Consider the following 19,527-nt stretch of genomic DNA (forward strand, 5'->3'; position numbering starts at 1 on the left):
CATACTGTATTTACAGCCACCACTAGGGGTAGCACAAGAGGTTACTACATACTGTATATACAGCCACCACTAGGGGGAGGTCAGGAGATTACTACATACTGTATATACAGCCAGCAATAGGAGGAGCTTAGGAGATTACTACATACGGTATATACAGCCACCACTAGGGGGAGGTCAGGAGATTACTACATACTGTATATACAGCCACCACTAGGAGGAGCTCAGGAGATTACTACATACTGTATAAACAGCCACCACTAGGGGGAGCTCAGGAGATTACTACATACTGTATATACATCACCACTAGGAGGAGCTCAGGATATTACTACATACTGTATTTACAGCCACCACTAGGGGTAGCACAAGAGGTTACTACATACTGTATATACAGCCACCACTAGGGGGAGGTCAGGAGATTACTACATACTGTATATACAGCCAGCACTAGGAGGAGCTTAGGAGAGTACTACATACGGTATATACAGCCACCACTAGGGGGAGGTCAGGAGATTACTACATACTGTATATACACCACCACTAGGGGGAGCTCAGGAGATTACTATATACTGTATATACAGCCGCCACTAGGAGGAGCTCAGGAGATCACTACATACTCTATATACAGCCAACACTAGGGGGAGTTTAGGAGATTACTACATACTGTATATACAACCACCACTAGGAGGAGCTCAGGAGATTACTACATACTGTATATACACCACCACTAGGAGGAGCTCAGGAGATTACTACATACTGTATATACAGTTACCACTAGGAGGAGCTCAGGAGATTATTACACACTGTATATACAGCCACCACTAGGAGGAGCTCAGGAGATTACTACATACTGTATATACAGTTACCACTAGGGGGAGCTCAGGAGATTACTACATACTGTATATACAGCCACCACTAGGGGGGAGCTCAGGAGATAACTACATACTGTATATACAGCCACCACTAGGAGGAGCTCAGGAGATCACTACATACTGTATATACAGCCACCACTAGAGAGAGCTCAGGATTAATGCAAAATATTAATAATTACTACATACTGTATATATAGAATTTCTCAATAAAGTCTGAAGACAAAACGTTTTAAACAATTGGAGCGTTTTGGTCCTGGATCAATCTGATATTTTGCTGCACTTCTTACTCCGGTCCTGGAGGGATCTACAGCACATACTGCGACAGTAACTGCCCCCAAAATACTGGGGAGCCGGACCGGATTTTGCAAACTATTTGTATCCTCCCCCTTTCCCTACTGGACAATGGAGGTAGAACAAGCCAATCAGACATGAGAACAGTTACATCTGTATAATAGCAATGTAACCGATTTCCTATCAGCATTTGGGGGAAATGATGAGACAACCCCATGAGACATCCCCATGAGACATCCCCATGAGACAGACCCATGAGAGGTAAGTTATGGAGAACTCATCTATAAGTCACCCGTTTCCCTGATTTCTGTAAGTCTTGATGTCTGTTCCCTTCCATTACATATTTGTTCCTCTCTGTACTCTGGCAGCCTCTACCCCGATGCCTGGAGCCATGCGCTGGGGAAAGCTTGACTTGCTTTGAGGTTGTGTGCTGAAGGAAAGGCTCATAAGACGTGTTTGCCCCCGGGACTTCACCTAAATGTCAAATCTGCACTTGTGCCTCTTTAAGGTAGAAGTGCCGGGCAGTGAGACTCCATAGCGATTACATACTCTCCCACTGCACAGCAACCGTCCCGCGGAGAGGTGTCAATAAAACCCCTCAGACCCAGAATTTTCAAGCATTCAAGACCCAAATCCTCCGCACAAAACGTGCCGCTGGATCGCGAATGGACCGGGAAAGTAAATCTGCCCCATTGTGTCATCTTGGTTTACATTCCTTCATCTTGGTGGTAGATGCCATGAAACCAGCAGTGCACAATAGTCACCAGCCATATAACCAGTAGTGACACTGTAGTCACCAGCCATGTAATCAGCAGTGGCACTGTAGGCACCAGCCATGTAACCAGCAGTGGCACTGTAGTCACCAGCCATGTAACCAGCAGTGGCACTGTAGTCACCAGCCATGTAATCAGCAGTGGCACTGTAGTCACCAGCCATATAACCAGCAGTGACACTGTAGCCAAGAGCCATGTAACCAGCAGTGGCACTCTAGCCACCAGCCATATAACCAGCAGTGGCACTGTAGTCACCAGCCATGTAATCAGCAGTGGCACTGTAGTCACCAGCCATATAACCAGTGGTGACACTGTAGTCACCAGCCATGTAACCAGCAGTGGCACAATAGTCACCAGCCATGTAACCAGCAGTGGCACTGTAGTCACCAGCCATATAACCAGTAGTGACACTGTAGTCACCAGCCATGTAACCAGCAGTGGCACTGTACTTACCAGCCATGTAACCAGCAGTGGCACTGTAGTCACCAGCCATGTAATCAGCAGTGGCACTGTAGCCACCAGCCATATAACCAGCAGTGGCACTGTAGTCACCAGCCATGTAACCAGCACTGGAACTGCAGTCACCAGACATGTATCCAGCAGTGGCACTGTAGTCACCAGCCATGTAACCAGCAGTGGCACTGTAGTCACCAGCCATATAACCAGTAGTGACACTGTAGTCACCAGCCATGTAACCAGCAGTGGCACAATAGTCACCAGCCATATAACCAGTAGTGACACTGTAGTCACCAGCCATGTAACCAGCAGTGACACTGTAGTCACCAGCCATGTAACCAGCAGTGGCACTATAGTCACCAGCCATGTAACCATTAGTGGCACTGTAGTCACCAGCCATGTAACCAGCAGTGGCACTGTAGCCACCAGCCATGTAACCAGCAGTGGCACTGTAGCCACCAGCCATGTAACCAGCAGTGGCGCTGTAGCCACCAGCCATATAACCAGCAGTGACACTGTAGCCAAGAGCCATGTAACCAGCAGTGGCACTCTAGCCACCAGCCATGTAACCAGTAGTGGCACTGTAGGCACCAGCCACGTAACCAGCAGTGGCACTGTAAGCACCAGCCATGTAACCAGCAGTGGCACTCTAGCCACCAGCCATGTAACCAGTAGTGGCACTGTAGGCACTAGCCATGAAACCAGCAGTGGCACGGTAGGCACCAGCCACGTAACCAGCAGTTGTACTGTAGTAACCAGCCATGTAACCAGCAGTGGCACTGTAGCCACCAGCCATGTAACCAGCAGTGGCACTGTAGGCACTAGCCATGTAACCAGCAGTGGCACTGTAGTAACCAGCCATGTAACCAGCAGTGGCACTGTAGTCACCAGCCATGTAGCCAGCAGTGGCACTGTAGTCACCAGCCATGTAACCAGCACTGGAACTGCAGTCACCAGCCATTTAACCAGCAGTGGCACTGTAGTCACCAGCCATGTAACCAGCAGTGGCACTGTAGTCACCAGCCATGTAGCCAGCAGTGGCACTGTAGTCACCAGCCATGTAACCAGCAGTGGCACTGTAGTCACCAGCCATGTAACCAGCAGTGGCACTGTAGTCACCAGCCATGTAACCAGCAGTGGCACTGTAGTCACCAGCCATGAAACCAGTAGTGACACTGTAGTCACCAGCCATGTAACCAGCAGTGGCACTGTAGGCACCAGCCATGTAACCAGCAGTGGCACTATAGTCACCAGCCATGTAACCAGCAGTGGCACTGTAGTCACCAGCCATGTAACCAGCAGTGGCACTGTAGTCACAAGCCATGTAACCAGCAGTGGCACTGTAGTCACCAGCCATGTAACCAGCAGTGGCACTGTAGTCACCAGCCATGAAACCAGTAGTGACACTGTAGTCACCAGCCATGTAACCAGCAGTGGCACTGTAGTCACCAGCCATGTAGCCAGCAGTGGCACTGTAGTCACCAGCCATGTAACCAGCAGTGGCACTGTAGTCACCAGCCATGTAACCAGCAGTGGCACTGTAGTCACCAGCCATGTAACCAGCAGTGGCACTGTAGTCACCAGCCATGAAACCAGTAGTGACACTGTAGTCACCAGCCATGTAACCAGCAGTGGCACTGTAGGCACCAGCCATGTAACCAGCAGTGGCACTATAGTCACCAGCCATGTAACCAGCAGTGGCACTGTAGTCACCAGCCATGTAACCAGCAGTGGCACTGTAGTCACAAGCCATGTAACCAGCAGTGGCACTGTAGTCACCAGCCATGTAACCAGCAGTGGCACTGTAGTCACCAGCCATGAAACCAGTAGTGACACTGTAGTCACCAGCCATGTAACCAGCAGTGGCACTGTATTCACCAGCCATGTAACCAGCAGTGGTACTGTAGTCACCAGCCATGTAACCAGCAGTGGCACTGTAGCCACCATCCATGTAACCAGCAGTGGCACTGTATTCACCAGCCATGTAACCAGCAGTGGCACTGTAGGCACCAGCCATGTAACCAGCAGTGGCACTGTAGGCACCAGCCATGTAACCAGCAGTGGCACTATAGTCACCAGCCATGTAACCAGCAGTGGCACTGTAGTCACCAGCCATGTAACCAGCAGTGGCACTGTAGTCACCAGCCATGTAACCAGCAGTGGCACTGTAGTCACCAGCCATGTAACCAGCAGTGGCACTGTAGTCACCAGCCATGAAACCAGTAGTGACACTGTAGTCACCAGCCATGTAACCAGCAGTGGCACTGTATTCACCAGCCATGTAACCAGCAGTGGTACTGTAGTCACCAGCCATGTAACCAGCAGTGGCACTGTAGCCACCATCCATGTAACCAGCAGTGGCACTGTATTCACCAGCCATGTAACCAGCAGTGGCACTGTAGACACCAGCCATGTAACCAGCAGTGGCACTGTAGCCACCAGCCATGTAACCAGCAGTGGCACTGTAGTCACCAGCCATGTAACCAGCAGTGGCACTGTAGGAACCAGCCATGTAACCAGCAGTGGCACTGTAGGCACCAGCCATGTAATCAGCAGTGGCACTGTAGGAACCAGCCATGTAACCAGCAGTGGCACTGTAGGCACCAGCCATGTAACCAGCAGTGGCACTCTAGTCACCAGCCATGTAACCAGCAGTGGCACTGTAGGCACCAGCCATGTAACCAGCAGTGGCACTGTAGGCACCAGCCATGTAACCAGCAGTGGCACTATAGTCACCAGCCATGTAACCAGCAGTGGCACTGTAGTCACCAGCCATGTAACCAGCAGTGGCACTGTAGTCACCAGCCATGTAACCAGCAGTGGCACTGTAGTCACCAGCCATGTAACCAGCAGTGGCACTGTAGTCACCAGCCATGAAACCAGTAGTGACACTGTAGTCACCAGCCATGTAACCAGCAGTGGCACTGTATTCACCAGCCATGTAACCAGCAGTGGTACTGTAGTCACCAGCCATGTAACCAGCAGTGGCACTGTAGCCACCATCCATGTAACCAGCAGTGGCACTGTATTCACCAGCCATGTAACCAGCAGTGGCACTGTAGACACCAGCCATGTAACCAGCAGTGGCACTGTAGCCACCAGCCATGTAACCAGCAGTGGCACTGTATTCACCAGCCATGTAACCAGCAGTGGCACTGTAGACACCAGCCATGTAACCAGCAGTGGCACTGTAGCCACCAGCCATGTAACCAGCAGTGGCACTGTAGTCACCAGCCATGTAACCAGCAGTGTCACTCTAGGCACCAGCCATGTAACCAGCAGTGTCACTCTAGGCACCAGCCATGTAACCAGCAGTGGCACTGTAGGCACCAGCCATGTAACCAGCAGTGGCACTGTAGTCACCAGCCATGTAATCAGCAGTGGCACTGTAGTCACCAGCCATGTAACCAGCAGTGGCACTGTAGTCACCAGCCATGTAACCAGCAGTGGCACTGTAGTCACCAGCCATGTAACCAGCAGTGGCACTGTAGTCACCAGCCATGTAACCAGCAGTGGCACTGTAGCCACCAGCCATGTAACCAGCAGTGGCACTGTAGCCACCAGCCATCTGTCCAGTAGAGGCAAATGATGTTACATGCATAAATTGCACCAAGGATGAAGAGAATGATGATAGGATTGGGATATAATGATGCAATTCTAACATAAATGTCAGTTATAGGGAAAGTCTGGATCTGACTTTAGCACAGACTCCTATTGTGCTTCTTCTATTTGTTGCATCATACAATCCTCCGGGGAATAGATTGTCATCTCCCAAAACCTGCAAGTGTACAAACAATGCCGAACGCCTGTGGAAATTTTTGTCCCAGAAAGATGTTTTTTTTGTCTTTGAGTTCGGCCAAAAGTGACATCACAGATGATGTGATAAAGAACACATCACTTCTTGTCTTATGTAACATCCGAAATTCTTATAAATGTTCCACCTCGGAGCAGTCGTAGGATCAGTGACTGCACCAGCGTTGAGGCTTCTCTCTAAGTGGAACTTCAGCTCCTCCGGCCATGAAGAACTTCCCAGTCTTCTTACTCTTCGTCATCTATGGGATTCCTATAGGTAAGACATCTATAGGGGACATCGCATGCATTTCTAATAGATTTACTGGTCATTGGTTAATCTTCTAGTTCTTCAGATTTCTTGTTGTATTATTGGAGGATGACATTTGATATTAGAAGATTAGATTGAGAGGCGTCAGTTATTTTCTCTGTTACTGGCCCACGACACACTGTCACAAGATAAGAGTAATGATAGGGCTTAGTCTAAGTAGGAATTTTCTCATCTTCTTTTGATTTGATGCATAATGAACCAAACATACCTTGAGAATGCTGTAGCTACACTGATGCAGAAACATATCTTGTTTAATCCCTAAGCTGAGTGGTTTTGCTGAAATAACGATTATAACATTCAGGATCTTGGAAAAGCTGGATTGCATTCAGCTTGCAGTTCATAAACACATTAAACGCCGAGCTGTCCAGACAGGACTCATCAACCTGAACTGGATGACTCATACGCAGCATCAGGTGGATGGTGCAGCAAATGATTTCTTCAGTCTGTCAGGGACAACACAGTGATTATGTAATCCTCTGGAGCAGTGTCAGAGCTTCGTTATCCTGAATGGAATATTAGTTATTCAGCAAAACCATTCAGCTCAGGAATGAAACAAGATGTGTTTCTGCATCATTGTAGCTTTGGTTCATAATGCTTGAAATCAAATGGTAGATTTCCTTTAAAGGGAATCTGTCAGCAGCTTTGACCATACCAAAATTCAAACAGTGATAAGTAGCATCCCCATAACTTTGTGTATGTTATAAGTAGTTACAAGACTGTGATGTTACAATCCAGCCCTGCAGCTCTTGCAAGGGCTCTGGGTGAGTCTTTCAGCATGAAGAGCTTTCTGCTCTCTGCACTTTGCTGCTCCACTGCCTCTCCCATCTGCTAAGAGTAGGAGCTGTATCAGGATTGTAGTTGGATACTTACCGTAGTCACTCAGGGATGAGGGGAGGGGCTGTGGCACAGTTCATTGCAAAGAGGAGAAAGCTCTTCAGGCTGAAAGTAACATCCAGAGCACTTCCAAGAGCTGAAGTATAACTTCATAGGTATGATGATTACACAGCTCTAACACTGTCTGTAGTTTATTTTGGTCTGTAGCTTATTTTGGTCATAGCTGATGACAGATTCCCTTTAATTCTTGAAGAAATGTTTGCCCAAACCTTAAAGTCTTCATCATGTTTGTTCTGGAGCGTCCAGTTCTCTGGAAAGATGTTGACCTTCCCTGAGATCCTGGAATCACAATACTGGACTTCATGTGCTAGATGATGTATTCTACCCTTGGAGAGCATGGTCGTGGGTTCCTTAAGAGTTTTTGTGTATTTCCACCCCCTTTTCTTTCAGGTGAAGCTCTTAGGTGTCAGACATGTAAGGCTCTCAATGCAGAAGACTGCACAGGAGAATCGGTTCCATGTAAAAACGAAGGTGACAACTGCACGAAGGCGATCGAGCACAACAGCGTCAGTAAGTCTGGAGCAAAACATCTTAACCATGATGGTCATTACAGATGTGTCAGAGATTTCGATATTTGTAGGTTGTATCAAAAAAATGTCAACCCGGAAATTCTTCCGTAGTCTCCTTGTCTATAACCTTTCCATGTTCTTGGCAAAGAGAACTTCAGGTAAGAACCCACTAAAATTCTAAAAGGAATCTCCGCTCCTGGTAACCTTGGTCCTGCCTCTAACTGTCTGTGACCTTCCACCCTACCGACCCAATGACGTTGACCATCTACATGTCCATGTGTCTCCTGTCTAGAGCTGATGAGACCCATATCTTCGGCGGGAAGTAATTTCTGGTTCTAGATCTCTCTACCTCATCTTATCTCAAACCAATGGTCACCTGCTGTCACCAGAGCAGCTGTCACAGAGTTACAGTCCGATGTGTATTAAGTAGAAGACCCCTTCTATGATGTTGACCATCTACATGTCCATGTGTCTCCTGTCTAGAGCTGATGAGACCCATATCTTAGGCAGGAAGTAATTTCTGGTTCTAGATCTCTCTACCTTTATCTCAAACCAATGGTCACCTGCTGTCACCAGAGCAGCTGTCACAGAGTTACAGTCCGATGGGTATTAAGTAGAAGACCCCTTCTATGATGTTGACCATCTACATGTCCATGTGTCTCCTGTCTAGAGCTGATGAGACCCATATCTTAGGCAGGAAGTAATTTCTGGTTCTAGATCTCTCTACCTTTATCTCAAACCAATGGTCACCTGCTGTCACCAGAGCAGCTGTCACAGAGTTACAGTCCGATGGGTATTAAGTAGAAGACCCCTTCTATGATGTTGACCACGTACATGTCCACGTGTCTCGTGTCTACAGAGATGATGAGATCTATGTCTTAGTTCTGCGGGAAGTATTTCCTGGTTCTAGATTTCTCTACCTTTATCTCAAACCAATGGCCACCTGCTGTCACAGAGTTACAATCTGGTGGGTATTAAGTAGAAGACCCCTTTTTTATGTTGATTTTCTCTTATATAATAGAGGATATTATTGTATCACAAGAAGTAGGATCAGGTCAGATGTTACTCAGAGGTTTTACTCCATAATATTTCCGTATTCTTTGTGTTTCCAGATGGAATGAACATTGCTTCTTTCAGTAGAGGATGTACGAGTTTCCCTCAAATGTGCGGCAAGCTGTTTACCGTGACTACACCAAACTTCACCCTAGAAATATACAACGACTGCTGCAACACCAATGACTGTAACGTGGGGAAAATTATAGGTGTGTAAAATGAAACAACCAACACACTGGGGCAGATTTTCTTACCTGTCCATGTCGCAATCCCCGATGGGGAATGTCCAACGATCATGGATTGTGCCGCGTTTCACTACGAATGTAACACAAAAAGTTGTCCTATTGGGACACGTGAACTCATTAGTCACTTAAAATATGACTTTTATATAACTTTGATATTTAGTAAAATATGGATCAACTTCGTCCAACAATACGTTTAAAAGTTTACAGAGTGCACGGACTATAGTTTACACCTTAACTGGGTGATCAAGGTTTATCAGGCAGCATTCATCAGCTACGACTGGTTGGAGGGAACTAGTATTGTGTATAGACACCGAGTAATGGGGTTTCCTTTATTAGGTACAGTTTACACTGGGTTACTCCACCCACTTCTGTGTTATACTGCCCCCAGGACTACAGGTCTTGTCCTCGGGGATTTTAATATCAGAATCCCACGGTGTTAAGCATCTCTTGCCAGTATCCTCTATATCAGTGGTGGCGAACCTATGGCACGGGTGCCAGAGGTGGCACTCGGAGCCCTTTCTGTGGGCACTCAGACCTTCACCCCAACACAGGGTTTACCAGCTAGGACTCAAGGCTTTCTTCTGTGATCCAATATAGCCCAGGACGTGCCATGCTCAGCGCTATTTGGATTCTAGGGGGCACATTTACTAAGGGTCTGCAGCAGCGTATCCGTCGGGTTTTTCCCGAATATTTCCTCTTTGCGCTGTATTTCACGGGATTGTGCCGCACGCGATTGATTTTTGCCGCAATCGCGCCGACTTTCGCGCGACAGAAATCGGGGGGCGTGGCCACCGGACAACCTGAAGGATTCGGAAAAAACGCAGAATTTAAAAAGCCATTTGTGTCACAAGATCAAGCACTCACATACACCAGAAAAAAGCAAGTGAACTCCAGCGGACCTCGGCGCAGCAGCGACACCTGGTGAATATCGGCGCACGGACCTTAGTGAATCCCGGCAGAACCCAAATCAGCGTCGGAGAACCCGCCGCTGGATCGCGACTGGACCGGGTAAGTAAATGTGCCCCTAGGACTACAGGAGGGGAGCGGGAAGGGTTGGATTGAGATGGATTGTCAATGGAGCTCTGGCTCTGGGTTCACTGATTCTTTCTCTTCAGGGGACCCTGGAGGGAAGCTTCAATCCAAATTTCTCCATCATCTTTATATTGTATCGGTGAACTCAGGACAGCAATACGATTAAAACCTGTGATACAGCAGGGATCAATAAGTTACTGCTTAAATTGTTATGTTGGCACTTTGCGACATATAAGTGGGTTTTGGTTGTAGCTTGAGCACTTTGTCTCCAAAAGGTTCGCCATCACTGCTCTGTATAGGGGTCTGGATGATCTATGCTGCAGCTAGTTAGCTATATTTCTGATTTTTTTTATACCAGCACCCTAGGTAACTATCTATCCACTGCCTCTGAATTAAAAACTAGCCTATTAGCCCCCCTAACTACGAATGTGTCGCGTTTCACTACGAATGTGTCGCTTCCCCGATCAGAGTTCACCTTCTTCTTCCCGCTGCATGTAAGTGCTTGGCTTGCGACAGAATTTAAATGTTATATCCTGCACTTAGTCCGATCGCCCGACGGCCCGTCCCCCCGATTTGTGTCGCATAATGGCGCCAAAATCCGATCGCGTGCGCCAAAAACCAGAGCTAAAAACAGAAATCGCCAGAATATCCGACGATAGTGTGGTCCGCGGACCCTTAGTATATGAGCCCCACTGTGTATTTTATAATCAGAGACCCAGAGCCAATTGAGAGAAATTTACAAGCGCGTCTTTTCTTCGTAACACTCCAGTGCCAGCAAAAAATACCACAAAAAACGGCCTGTCCTGCAAGGCTTGCTTCGAGGAAGGAACCTACGTATGTAAAGAGTTTACAACCATCGAGTGCACCGGCAATGAGGGAGACTGCCTCCAGTACAGCGGAGATGCGACTCGTCCAGGTAACAATGCGATGGGTAGGGGGATTGTCCTTCTGCATCAGTGAAGCTGTTGTATCATTGTGTGATTACCTGCTGTAACTAAATCTTCGAAGCAGATATGAACAGAGAAAGAGATAAAAGGAAACTTTGGAACTCACTTCATCAACTAAAGCAGCTTCTCTGCGCCTTGTTTCTGCTCTTTCTCCTGTAGTGAGCAGTGTATCTAAAAACTTGCGGAGGTCTGTTCACCTCAGACAGATAAGGAGGCTAAAGGTTCAATTCATGATTCAGCTCTTTGAGGATATTAGCCCATCCAGGGTCTGTATGTAGAGAGATAAGTCATTAGACACATTATCAGGTTCTTTTCTCTCAGCTATCAGTGGATACAGGACAAGGAGCTGATTTATATAAATGAGGAAGAAAGACAGGGGAAAAAGAAGGGCACAGGAACCGATTTTTTAACTAAAATATCTTACAGAGTTCATTATTATAATCTGTACTGTTGATAGACAACATTTTTCAAAAATTTAGTTTTGTTAAGGGGTTTTGTGGGATTTTATATCCACCGGGTAGGTTATCAAGGGCTAAAGAACTCCCTGCAGCGCTCCCGCATGTGAGGTGAAGTATTACATGCCAGTGGCTTGTCCATGTCCTGTTACAACATTACAAGATGTTATGATGCGGTCATCAGACAGAGCCTTAATACAGTCATTCATATCCACTATTGATTAACCCCTGGATGGCGGTACTGGCAGCCATATTGGTTTTCCAGAAGTAAATGGACCAAAGACAAAGTCATGTGAGTGGAAGATGTTCATTTACAATTCTTTATCTGATTTAGGTCAACAAACTCAGAAATACGCCCTCGCCGGCTGTGCCACGACCGGAGCTTGTGGTGTGGCCTACGATGCCCTAGTGGGAACCATGCCGGGAAACCCGAGAAACCTGAGCTGCCCGGTGGAGAACAGAGTATAAGGAGCCAGAGATCCCAGAGTAGTAGTAATGGGATGACACCAAGCTGTGTAGTGTAGTGTAGTCTATGGAGGATGGGGGTAGTACAAGCTGTGTAGTGTAATCTATGGAGGATGGGGGTAGTACAAGCTGTGTAGTGTAATCTATGGAGGATGAGGGGAGTAGTACAAGCTGTGTAGTGTAGTCTATGGAGGATGGGGGTAGTACAAGCTGTGTAGTGTAATCTATGGAGGATGAGGGGAGTAGTACAAGCTGTGTAGTGTAGTCTATGGAGGATAGGGGGAGTAGTATAAGCTGTGTAGTGTAATATGGAGGATGGGGGGAGTAGTGTAAGCTGTGTAGTGTAATACAGTCTATGGAGGATGGGAGTAGTACAAGCTGTGTAGTTTAATACAGTCTATGGAGGATGGTGGGAGTAGTACAAGCTGTGTAGTGTAATACAGTCTATGGAGGATGAGCGGAGTATTTCAAGCTGTGTAGTGTAATACAGTCTATGGAGGATGAGGGGAGTAGTACAAGCTGTGTAGTGTAATACAGTCTATGGAGGATGAGGGGAGTAGTACAAGCTGTGTAGTGTAATACGGTCTATGGAGGATAGGAGTAGTAGTACAAGCTGTGTAGTGTAATACAGTCTATGGAGGATAGGAGTAGTAGTACAAGCTGTGTAGTGTAATACAGTCTATGGAGGATAGGAGTAGTAGTACAAGCGGTGTAGTGTAATACAGTCTATGGAAGATGGGAGTAGTAGTTCAAGCTGTGGTTATATTACAATAATACTATGTTCCCTTGAATCTCTCCCCTTCCTTGGTCCATTGTGATGATCATGTTTCTTTTTTCAATTGTTCTATGTAAATAAAATTTTTAAAAATTCCGTGCTGCGGCTTCTGCTTAAATTTTAATATTTAGTAAAAAATGAATTCCTGTTCACATTGGTGTCTGCGTGAGATCAGAGCAGGATGCACTTATACAGATAATATACATGAATAACACTACATGAAAATATATAAAACCATAAAACACCGGCCGGGCCTATGGGGCATGACCCCAATGTCCCTTATACCAAAAAGGTAAAACATGTTGGCGGAGGGTAGAAAGTCATTAGTAGTTTTCTTTTTGGGAGATCCTATTATTAGTAATTAGGAACAGACAGAGACTGAGGCAGTCACAGAAAGCCAGAGACAATCAGAGACCATAGACAGAGAAAATCAGAAAGAGCCAGAGACAAAGAAGGTCAAAGATAGTCAGATACAGAGACAATCAGAGACAGAGACGGACATAGACAGACAGTGACAATCAGAGACAAAGAAGGTCAAAGACAGTCAGAGACAGTAAGGGAAAACCAGAGACAGAGAGGGACATAGAAGGTCAAAGATAGTCAGATACAGAGACAATCAGAGACAGAGACGGACAAACACAGACAGAGACAGCCAGAGACATAGAAGGTCAAAGACAGTCAGATACAGAGACAATCAGAGACAGAGACGAACATAGACAATCAGAGACACCCAGAGACAAAGAAGGTCAGAGACAGTCAGATACAGAGACAATCAGAGACAAAGATGGACATAGACAGACAGAGACAATCAGAGACAAAGAAGGTCAAAGACAGACAGAGACAGTAAGAGAAAACCAGAGACAGAGAGGGACATACACAGACAGAGAAAATCAGAGACAGACAGAGACAAAGAAGGTCAAAGATAGTCAGATACAGAGACAATCAGAGACAAAGAAGGTCAAAGACAGTCAGAGACAGAGACAGTAAGAGATAATCAGAGACAGAGACGAACATAGACAATCAGAGACACCCAGAGACAAAGAAGGTCAGAGACAGTCAGATACAGAGACAATCAGAGACAAAGATGGACATAGACAGACAGAGACAATCAGAGACAAAGAAGGTCAAAGACAGACAGAGACAGTAAGAGAAAACCAGAGACAGAGAGGGACATACACAGACAGAGAAAATCAGAGACAGACAGAGACAAAGAAGGTCAAAGATAGTCAGATACAGAGACAATCAGAGACAAAGAAGGTCAAAGACAGTCAGAGACAGAGACAGTAAGAGATAATCAGAGACAGAGACAGACATACACAGACAGAGAAAATCAGAGACAGACAGAGACAAAGAAGGTCAAAGATAGTCAGATACAGAGACAATCAGAGACGGACAAACACAGACAGAGACAGCCAGAGACAAAGAAGGTCAGAGACAGTCAGATACAGAGACCATCAGAGACAGAGATGAACATAGACAATCAGAGACCGCCAGAGACAAAGAAGGTCAGAGACAGTCAGATACAGAGACAATCAGAGACAGAGACAAACATAGACAATCAGAGACACCCAGAGACTAAGAAGGTCAGAGACAGTCAGATACAATCAGAGACAGAGACGGTCAAACACAGACAGAGACAATCTGAGACAGCCAGAGACAAAGAAGGTTAAAGACAGTCAGATACAGAGACAATCAGAGACAGAGGTGGACAAACACAGACAGAGACAATCAGAGACCGCCAGAGACAAAGAAGGTCAAAGACAGTCAGATACAGAGATAATCAGAAACAGAGGCGGACATAGACAGACAGAGACAATCAGAGACAGCCAGAGACAAAGAAGGTCAGAGACAGTCAGATACAGAGACAATCAGAGACAGAGACGGACATAGACAGACAGAGACAGCCAGAGACAAAGAAGGTCAGAGACAGTCAGATACAGAAACAATCAGAGACACAGACGGACAAACACAGACAAAGACAAATTGAGACAGCCAAAGACAAAGAAGGTCAGAGACAGTCAGATACAGAAACAATCAGAGACAGAGACGAACATAGACAATCAGAGACACCCAGAGACTAAGAAGGTCAGAGACAGTCAGATACAGAGACAATCAGAGACAAAGATGGACATAGACAGACAGAGACAATCAGAGACAAAGAAGGTCAAAGACAGTCAGAGACAGAGACAGTAAGAGAAAACCAGAGACAGAGAGGGACATACACAGACAGAGAAAATCAGAGACAGACAGAGACAAAGAAGGTCAAAGATAGTCAGATACAGAGACAATCAAAGACAAAGAAGGTCAAAGACAGTCAGAGACAGAGACAGTAAGAGATAATCAGAGACAGAGACAGACATACACAGACAGAGAAAATCAGAGACAGACAGAGACAAAGAAGGTCAAAGATAGTCAGATACAGAGACAATCAGAGACAGAGACGGACAAACACAGACAGAGACAGCCAGAGACAAAGAAGGTCAGAGACAGTCAGATACAGAGACCATCAGAGACAGAGACAGACAAACACAGACAGAGACAATCAGAGACCGACAGAGACAAAGAAGGTCAAAGACAGTCAGATACAGAGACAATCAGAGACAGAGATGAACATAGACAATCAGAGACCGCCAGAGACAAAGAAGGTCAGAGACAGTCAGATACAGAGACAATCAGAGACAGAGAAGAACATAGACAATCAGAGACACCCAGAGACTAAGAAAGTCAGAGACAGTCAGATACAATCAGAGACAGAGACGGTCAAACACAGACAGAGACAATCTGAGACAGCCAGAGACAAAGAAGGTTAAAGACAGTCAGATACAGAGACAATCAGAGACAGAGGTGGACGAACACAGACAGAGACAATCAGAGACCGCCAGAGACAAAGAAGGTCAAAGACAGTCAGATACAGAGATAATCAGAAACAGAGGCGGACATAGACAGACAGAGACAATCAGAGACAGCCAGAGACAAAGAAGGTCAGAGACAGTAAGATACAGAGACAATCAGAGACAGAGACGGAATTAGACAGACAGAGACAGCCAGAGACAAAGAAGGTCAGAGACAGTCAGATACAGAAACAATCAGAGACACAGACGGACAAACACAGACAAAGACAAATTGAGACAGCCAAAGACAAAGAAGGTCAGAGACAGTCAGATACAGAAACAATCAGAGACACAGACGGACAAACACAGATAAAGACAAATTGAGATAGCCATAGACAAAGAAGGTCAGAGACAGTCAGATACAGAGACAATCAGAGACAGAGACGAACATAGACAATCAGAGACACCCAGAGACAAAGAAGGTCAGAGACAGTCAGATACAGAGACAATCAGAGACAAAGATGGACATAGACAGACAGAGACAATCAGAGACAAAGAAGGTCAAAGACAGTCAGAGACAGAGACAGTAAGAGAAAACCAGAGACAGAGAGGGACATACACAGACAGAGAAAATCAGAGACAGACAGAGACAAAGAAGGTCAAAGATAGTCAGATACAGAGACAATCAGAGACAAAGAAGGTCAAAGACAGTCAGAGACAGAGACAGTAAGAGATAATCAGAGACAGAGACAGACATACACAGACAGAGAAAATCAGAGACAGACAGAGACAAAGAAGGTCAAAGATAGTCAGATACAGAGACAATCAGAGACAGAGACGGACAAACACAGACAGAGACAGCCAGAGACAAAGAAGGTCAGAGACAGTCAGATACAGAGACCATCAGAGACAGAGACAGACAAACACAGACAGAGACAATCAGAGACCGACAGAGACAAAGAAGGTCAAAGACAGTCAGATACAGAGACAATCAGAGACAGAGATGAACATAGACAATCAGAGACCGCCAGAGACAAAGAAGGTCAGAGACAGTCAGATACAGAGGCAATCAGAGACAGAGACGAACATAGACAATCAGAGACACCCAGAGACTAAGAAGGTCAGAGACAGTCAGATACAGAGACAATCAGAGACAAAGATGGACATAGACAGACAGAGACAATCAGAGACAAAGAAGGTCAAAGACAGTCAGAGACAGAGACAGTAAGAGAAAACCAGAGACAGAGAGGGACATACACAGACAGAGAAAATCAGAGACAGACAGAGACAAAGAAGGTCAAAGATAGTCAGATACAGAGACAATCAGAGACAAAGAAGGTCAAAGACAGTGAGAGACAGAGACAGTAAGAGATAATCAGAGACAGAGACAGACATACACAGACAGAGAAAATCAGAGACAGACAGAGACAAAGAAGGTCAAAGATAGTCAGATACAGAGACAATCAGAGACAGAGATGGACAAACGCAGTCAGAGACAATCAGAGACAGCCAGAGACAAAGAAGGTCAGAGACAGTCAGATACAGAGACAATCAGAGACAGAGACGAACATATACAATCAGAGACACCCAGAGACTAAGAAGGTCAGAGACAGTCAGATACAGAGACAATCAGAGACAAAGATGGACATAGACAGACAGAGACAAAGACAGTAAGAGAAAACCAGAGACAGAGAGGGACATACACAGACAGAGAAAATCAGAGACAGACAGAGACAAAGAAGGTCAAAGATAGTCAGATACAGAGACAATCAGAGACAAAGAAGGTCAAAGACAGTCAGAGACAGAGACAGTAAGAGATAATCAGAGACAGAGACAGACATACACAGACAGAGAAAATCAGAGACAGACAGAGACAAAGAAGGTCAAAGATAGTCAGATACAGAGACAATCAGAGACAGAGACGGACAAACACAGACAGAGACAGCCAGAGACAAAGAAGGTCAGAGACAGATACAGAGACCATCAGAGACAGAGACAGACAAACACAGACAGAGACAATCAGAGACCGACAGAGACAAAGAAGGTCAAAGACAGTCAGATACAGAGACAATCAGAGACAGAGATGAACATAGACAATCAGAGACCGCCAGAGACAAAGAAGGTCAGAGACAGTCAGATACAGAGACAATCAGAGACAGAGACGGACATAGACAGACAGAGACAGCCAGAGACAAAGAAGGTCAGAGACAGTCAGATACAGAAACAATCAGAGACACAGATGGACAAACACAGACAAAGACAAATTGAGACAGCCAAAGACAAAGAAGGTCAGAGACAGTCAGATACAGAAACAATCAGAGACACAGACGGACAAACACAGACAAAGACAAATTGAGACAGCCAAAGACAAAGAAGGTCAGAGACAGTCAGATACAGAGGCAATCAGAGACAGAGACGGACAAACGCAGTCAGAGACAATCAGAGACAGCCAGAGACAAAGAAGGTCAGAGACAGTCAGATACAGAGACAATCAGAGACAGAGACGAACATAGACAATCAGAGACAATCTGAGACAGCCAGAGACAGAGAAGGTCAGAGACATAGACGGTGAGAGACGAAGCCGCAGGGTGAAATGTACATGGAGGTGACTCTGTTCACGGCGTGGTCCTATATGCTGACAGGGTGACACAAGGTATACATAGGCTATTATTGGGATGCTTGGGTTTACTTTGTTGTGACTTACTCTTAGGATGTGATATATCTCCTGGTTATTTTGGTAATACCTGTTACACTTCAGTCCTGTTCACACTGGTCCCCAGGCAGTTTGGTTTATCCTGTGTATTATCCTATTGCCTCTGTTATCAGTCAGATGTTTCTAGCTTTATTCTTTGTTGCTTGTTCTATTAGAGACTTGTTGTAACTGCTATTGTCTCCATCTCCATCACTTACACCTTGGTCACCAGTCGCCTGTTGATCCCCGCTGTGGACGCTCGGGTGTTCTCCCATTTTTCTTATGTTATTTCTCTGACTCTGTGTGATATGTAGAATGACTTATTGGTGTTATGTATTACTGTGATGTTTTAAAGTATTAACTTTTTACCTATCTTGCATTGTGGTTGTCGTGTGCTCTCGCCTGTTTTTGGTGGATATTATTGACCCTGTGGTCGAGCGAGGAGGTGCAATGTTTGGGTAGGAAAAAAGTTCAAGATCCACCTCTTCAACGGATTAAAACCTCCTTTAAAGGGGTTGTCCGAGAGTTCTGAAAAAAACTATAGGTGTCCGGAGGGCGCTGCTTAAAAAAATAAAGTCCTACTTACCTTTCGGTGCCCTCCGGTATCCGCTGCATTCAGCTTCCGGCCGGCCATGGCTGTTTACGCCTATCCGTCCCTTTACACAGCATTGTGTATGGGGGCCGGAAGGTTGTCGGGTCCGGCCGGAAGCTGAATCCAGCGCTGCTCCGACGGCCATGTTTGTTTACTGGATACCGGAGGGCACCGGAAGGTAAGTACATCTTTGTTGTTTTAAGCAGCCCCCTCCCGGCCACCTATAGTTTTTTTTCAGAACTCGGACAACCCCTTTAATATATTACATCCATTGCGTCCACAGGTAAAAAACAGGTAGATTGAAGAGTCAACGCGTTTCTAGCACCGTAACGTGCTCTTACTCATGACTGAGGTGTTAAATGCACCCGGCGTTTCCGTTTTTGAGGAAACGCCCATCTTTTGCTAGACTACATAGACCACATTAATATGACTAGATCATAAGACAAATTTAAAAAAAAACATATATAGAATACAATATATACTGTATATATATATTGTATTCTATATATTCTACATGTGTTTTTTTAT

General features: G+C 45.8%; 1 protein-coding gene across 1 annotated transcript; it reads left to right on the top strand.

Annotated features, from left to right (window-relative positions):
• The first annotated feature begins 6,300 nt into the window (after positions 1-6,300).
• Positions 6,301-12,980, top strand: LOC140134543 (uncharacterized). The gene is made up of 5 exons (XM_072154934.1): positions 6,301-6,458; positions 7,794-7,913; positions 9,025-9,174; positions 11,012-11,158; positions 11,979-12,980. Exons 1-5 carry the CDS (start codon positions 6,407-6,409, stop codon positions 12,110-12,112), a joined length of 603 nt encoding a protein of 200 aa, XP_072011035.1. The 5' UTR covers positions 6,301-6,406; the 3' UTR covers positions 12,113-12,980.
• The last annotated feature ends 6,547 nt before the right edge of the window (positions 12,981-19,527 follow it).

Source organism: Engystomops pustulosus, chromosome 6 (genome assembly GCF_040894005.1).
Source record: "Engystomops pustulosus chromosome 6, aEngPut4.maternal, whole genome shotgun sequence".
Classification (NCBI taxonomy): domain Eukaryota; kingdom Metazoa; phylum Chordata; class Amphibia; order Anura; family Leptodactylidae; genus Engystomops; species Engystomops pustulosus.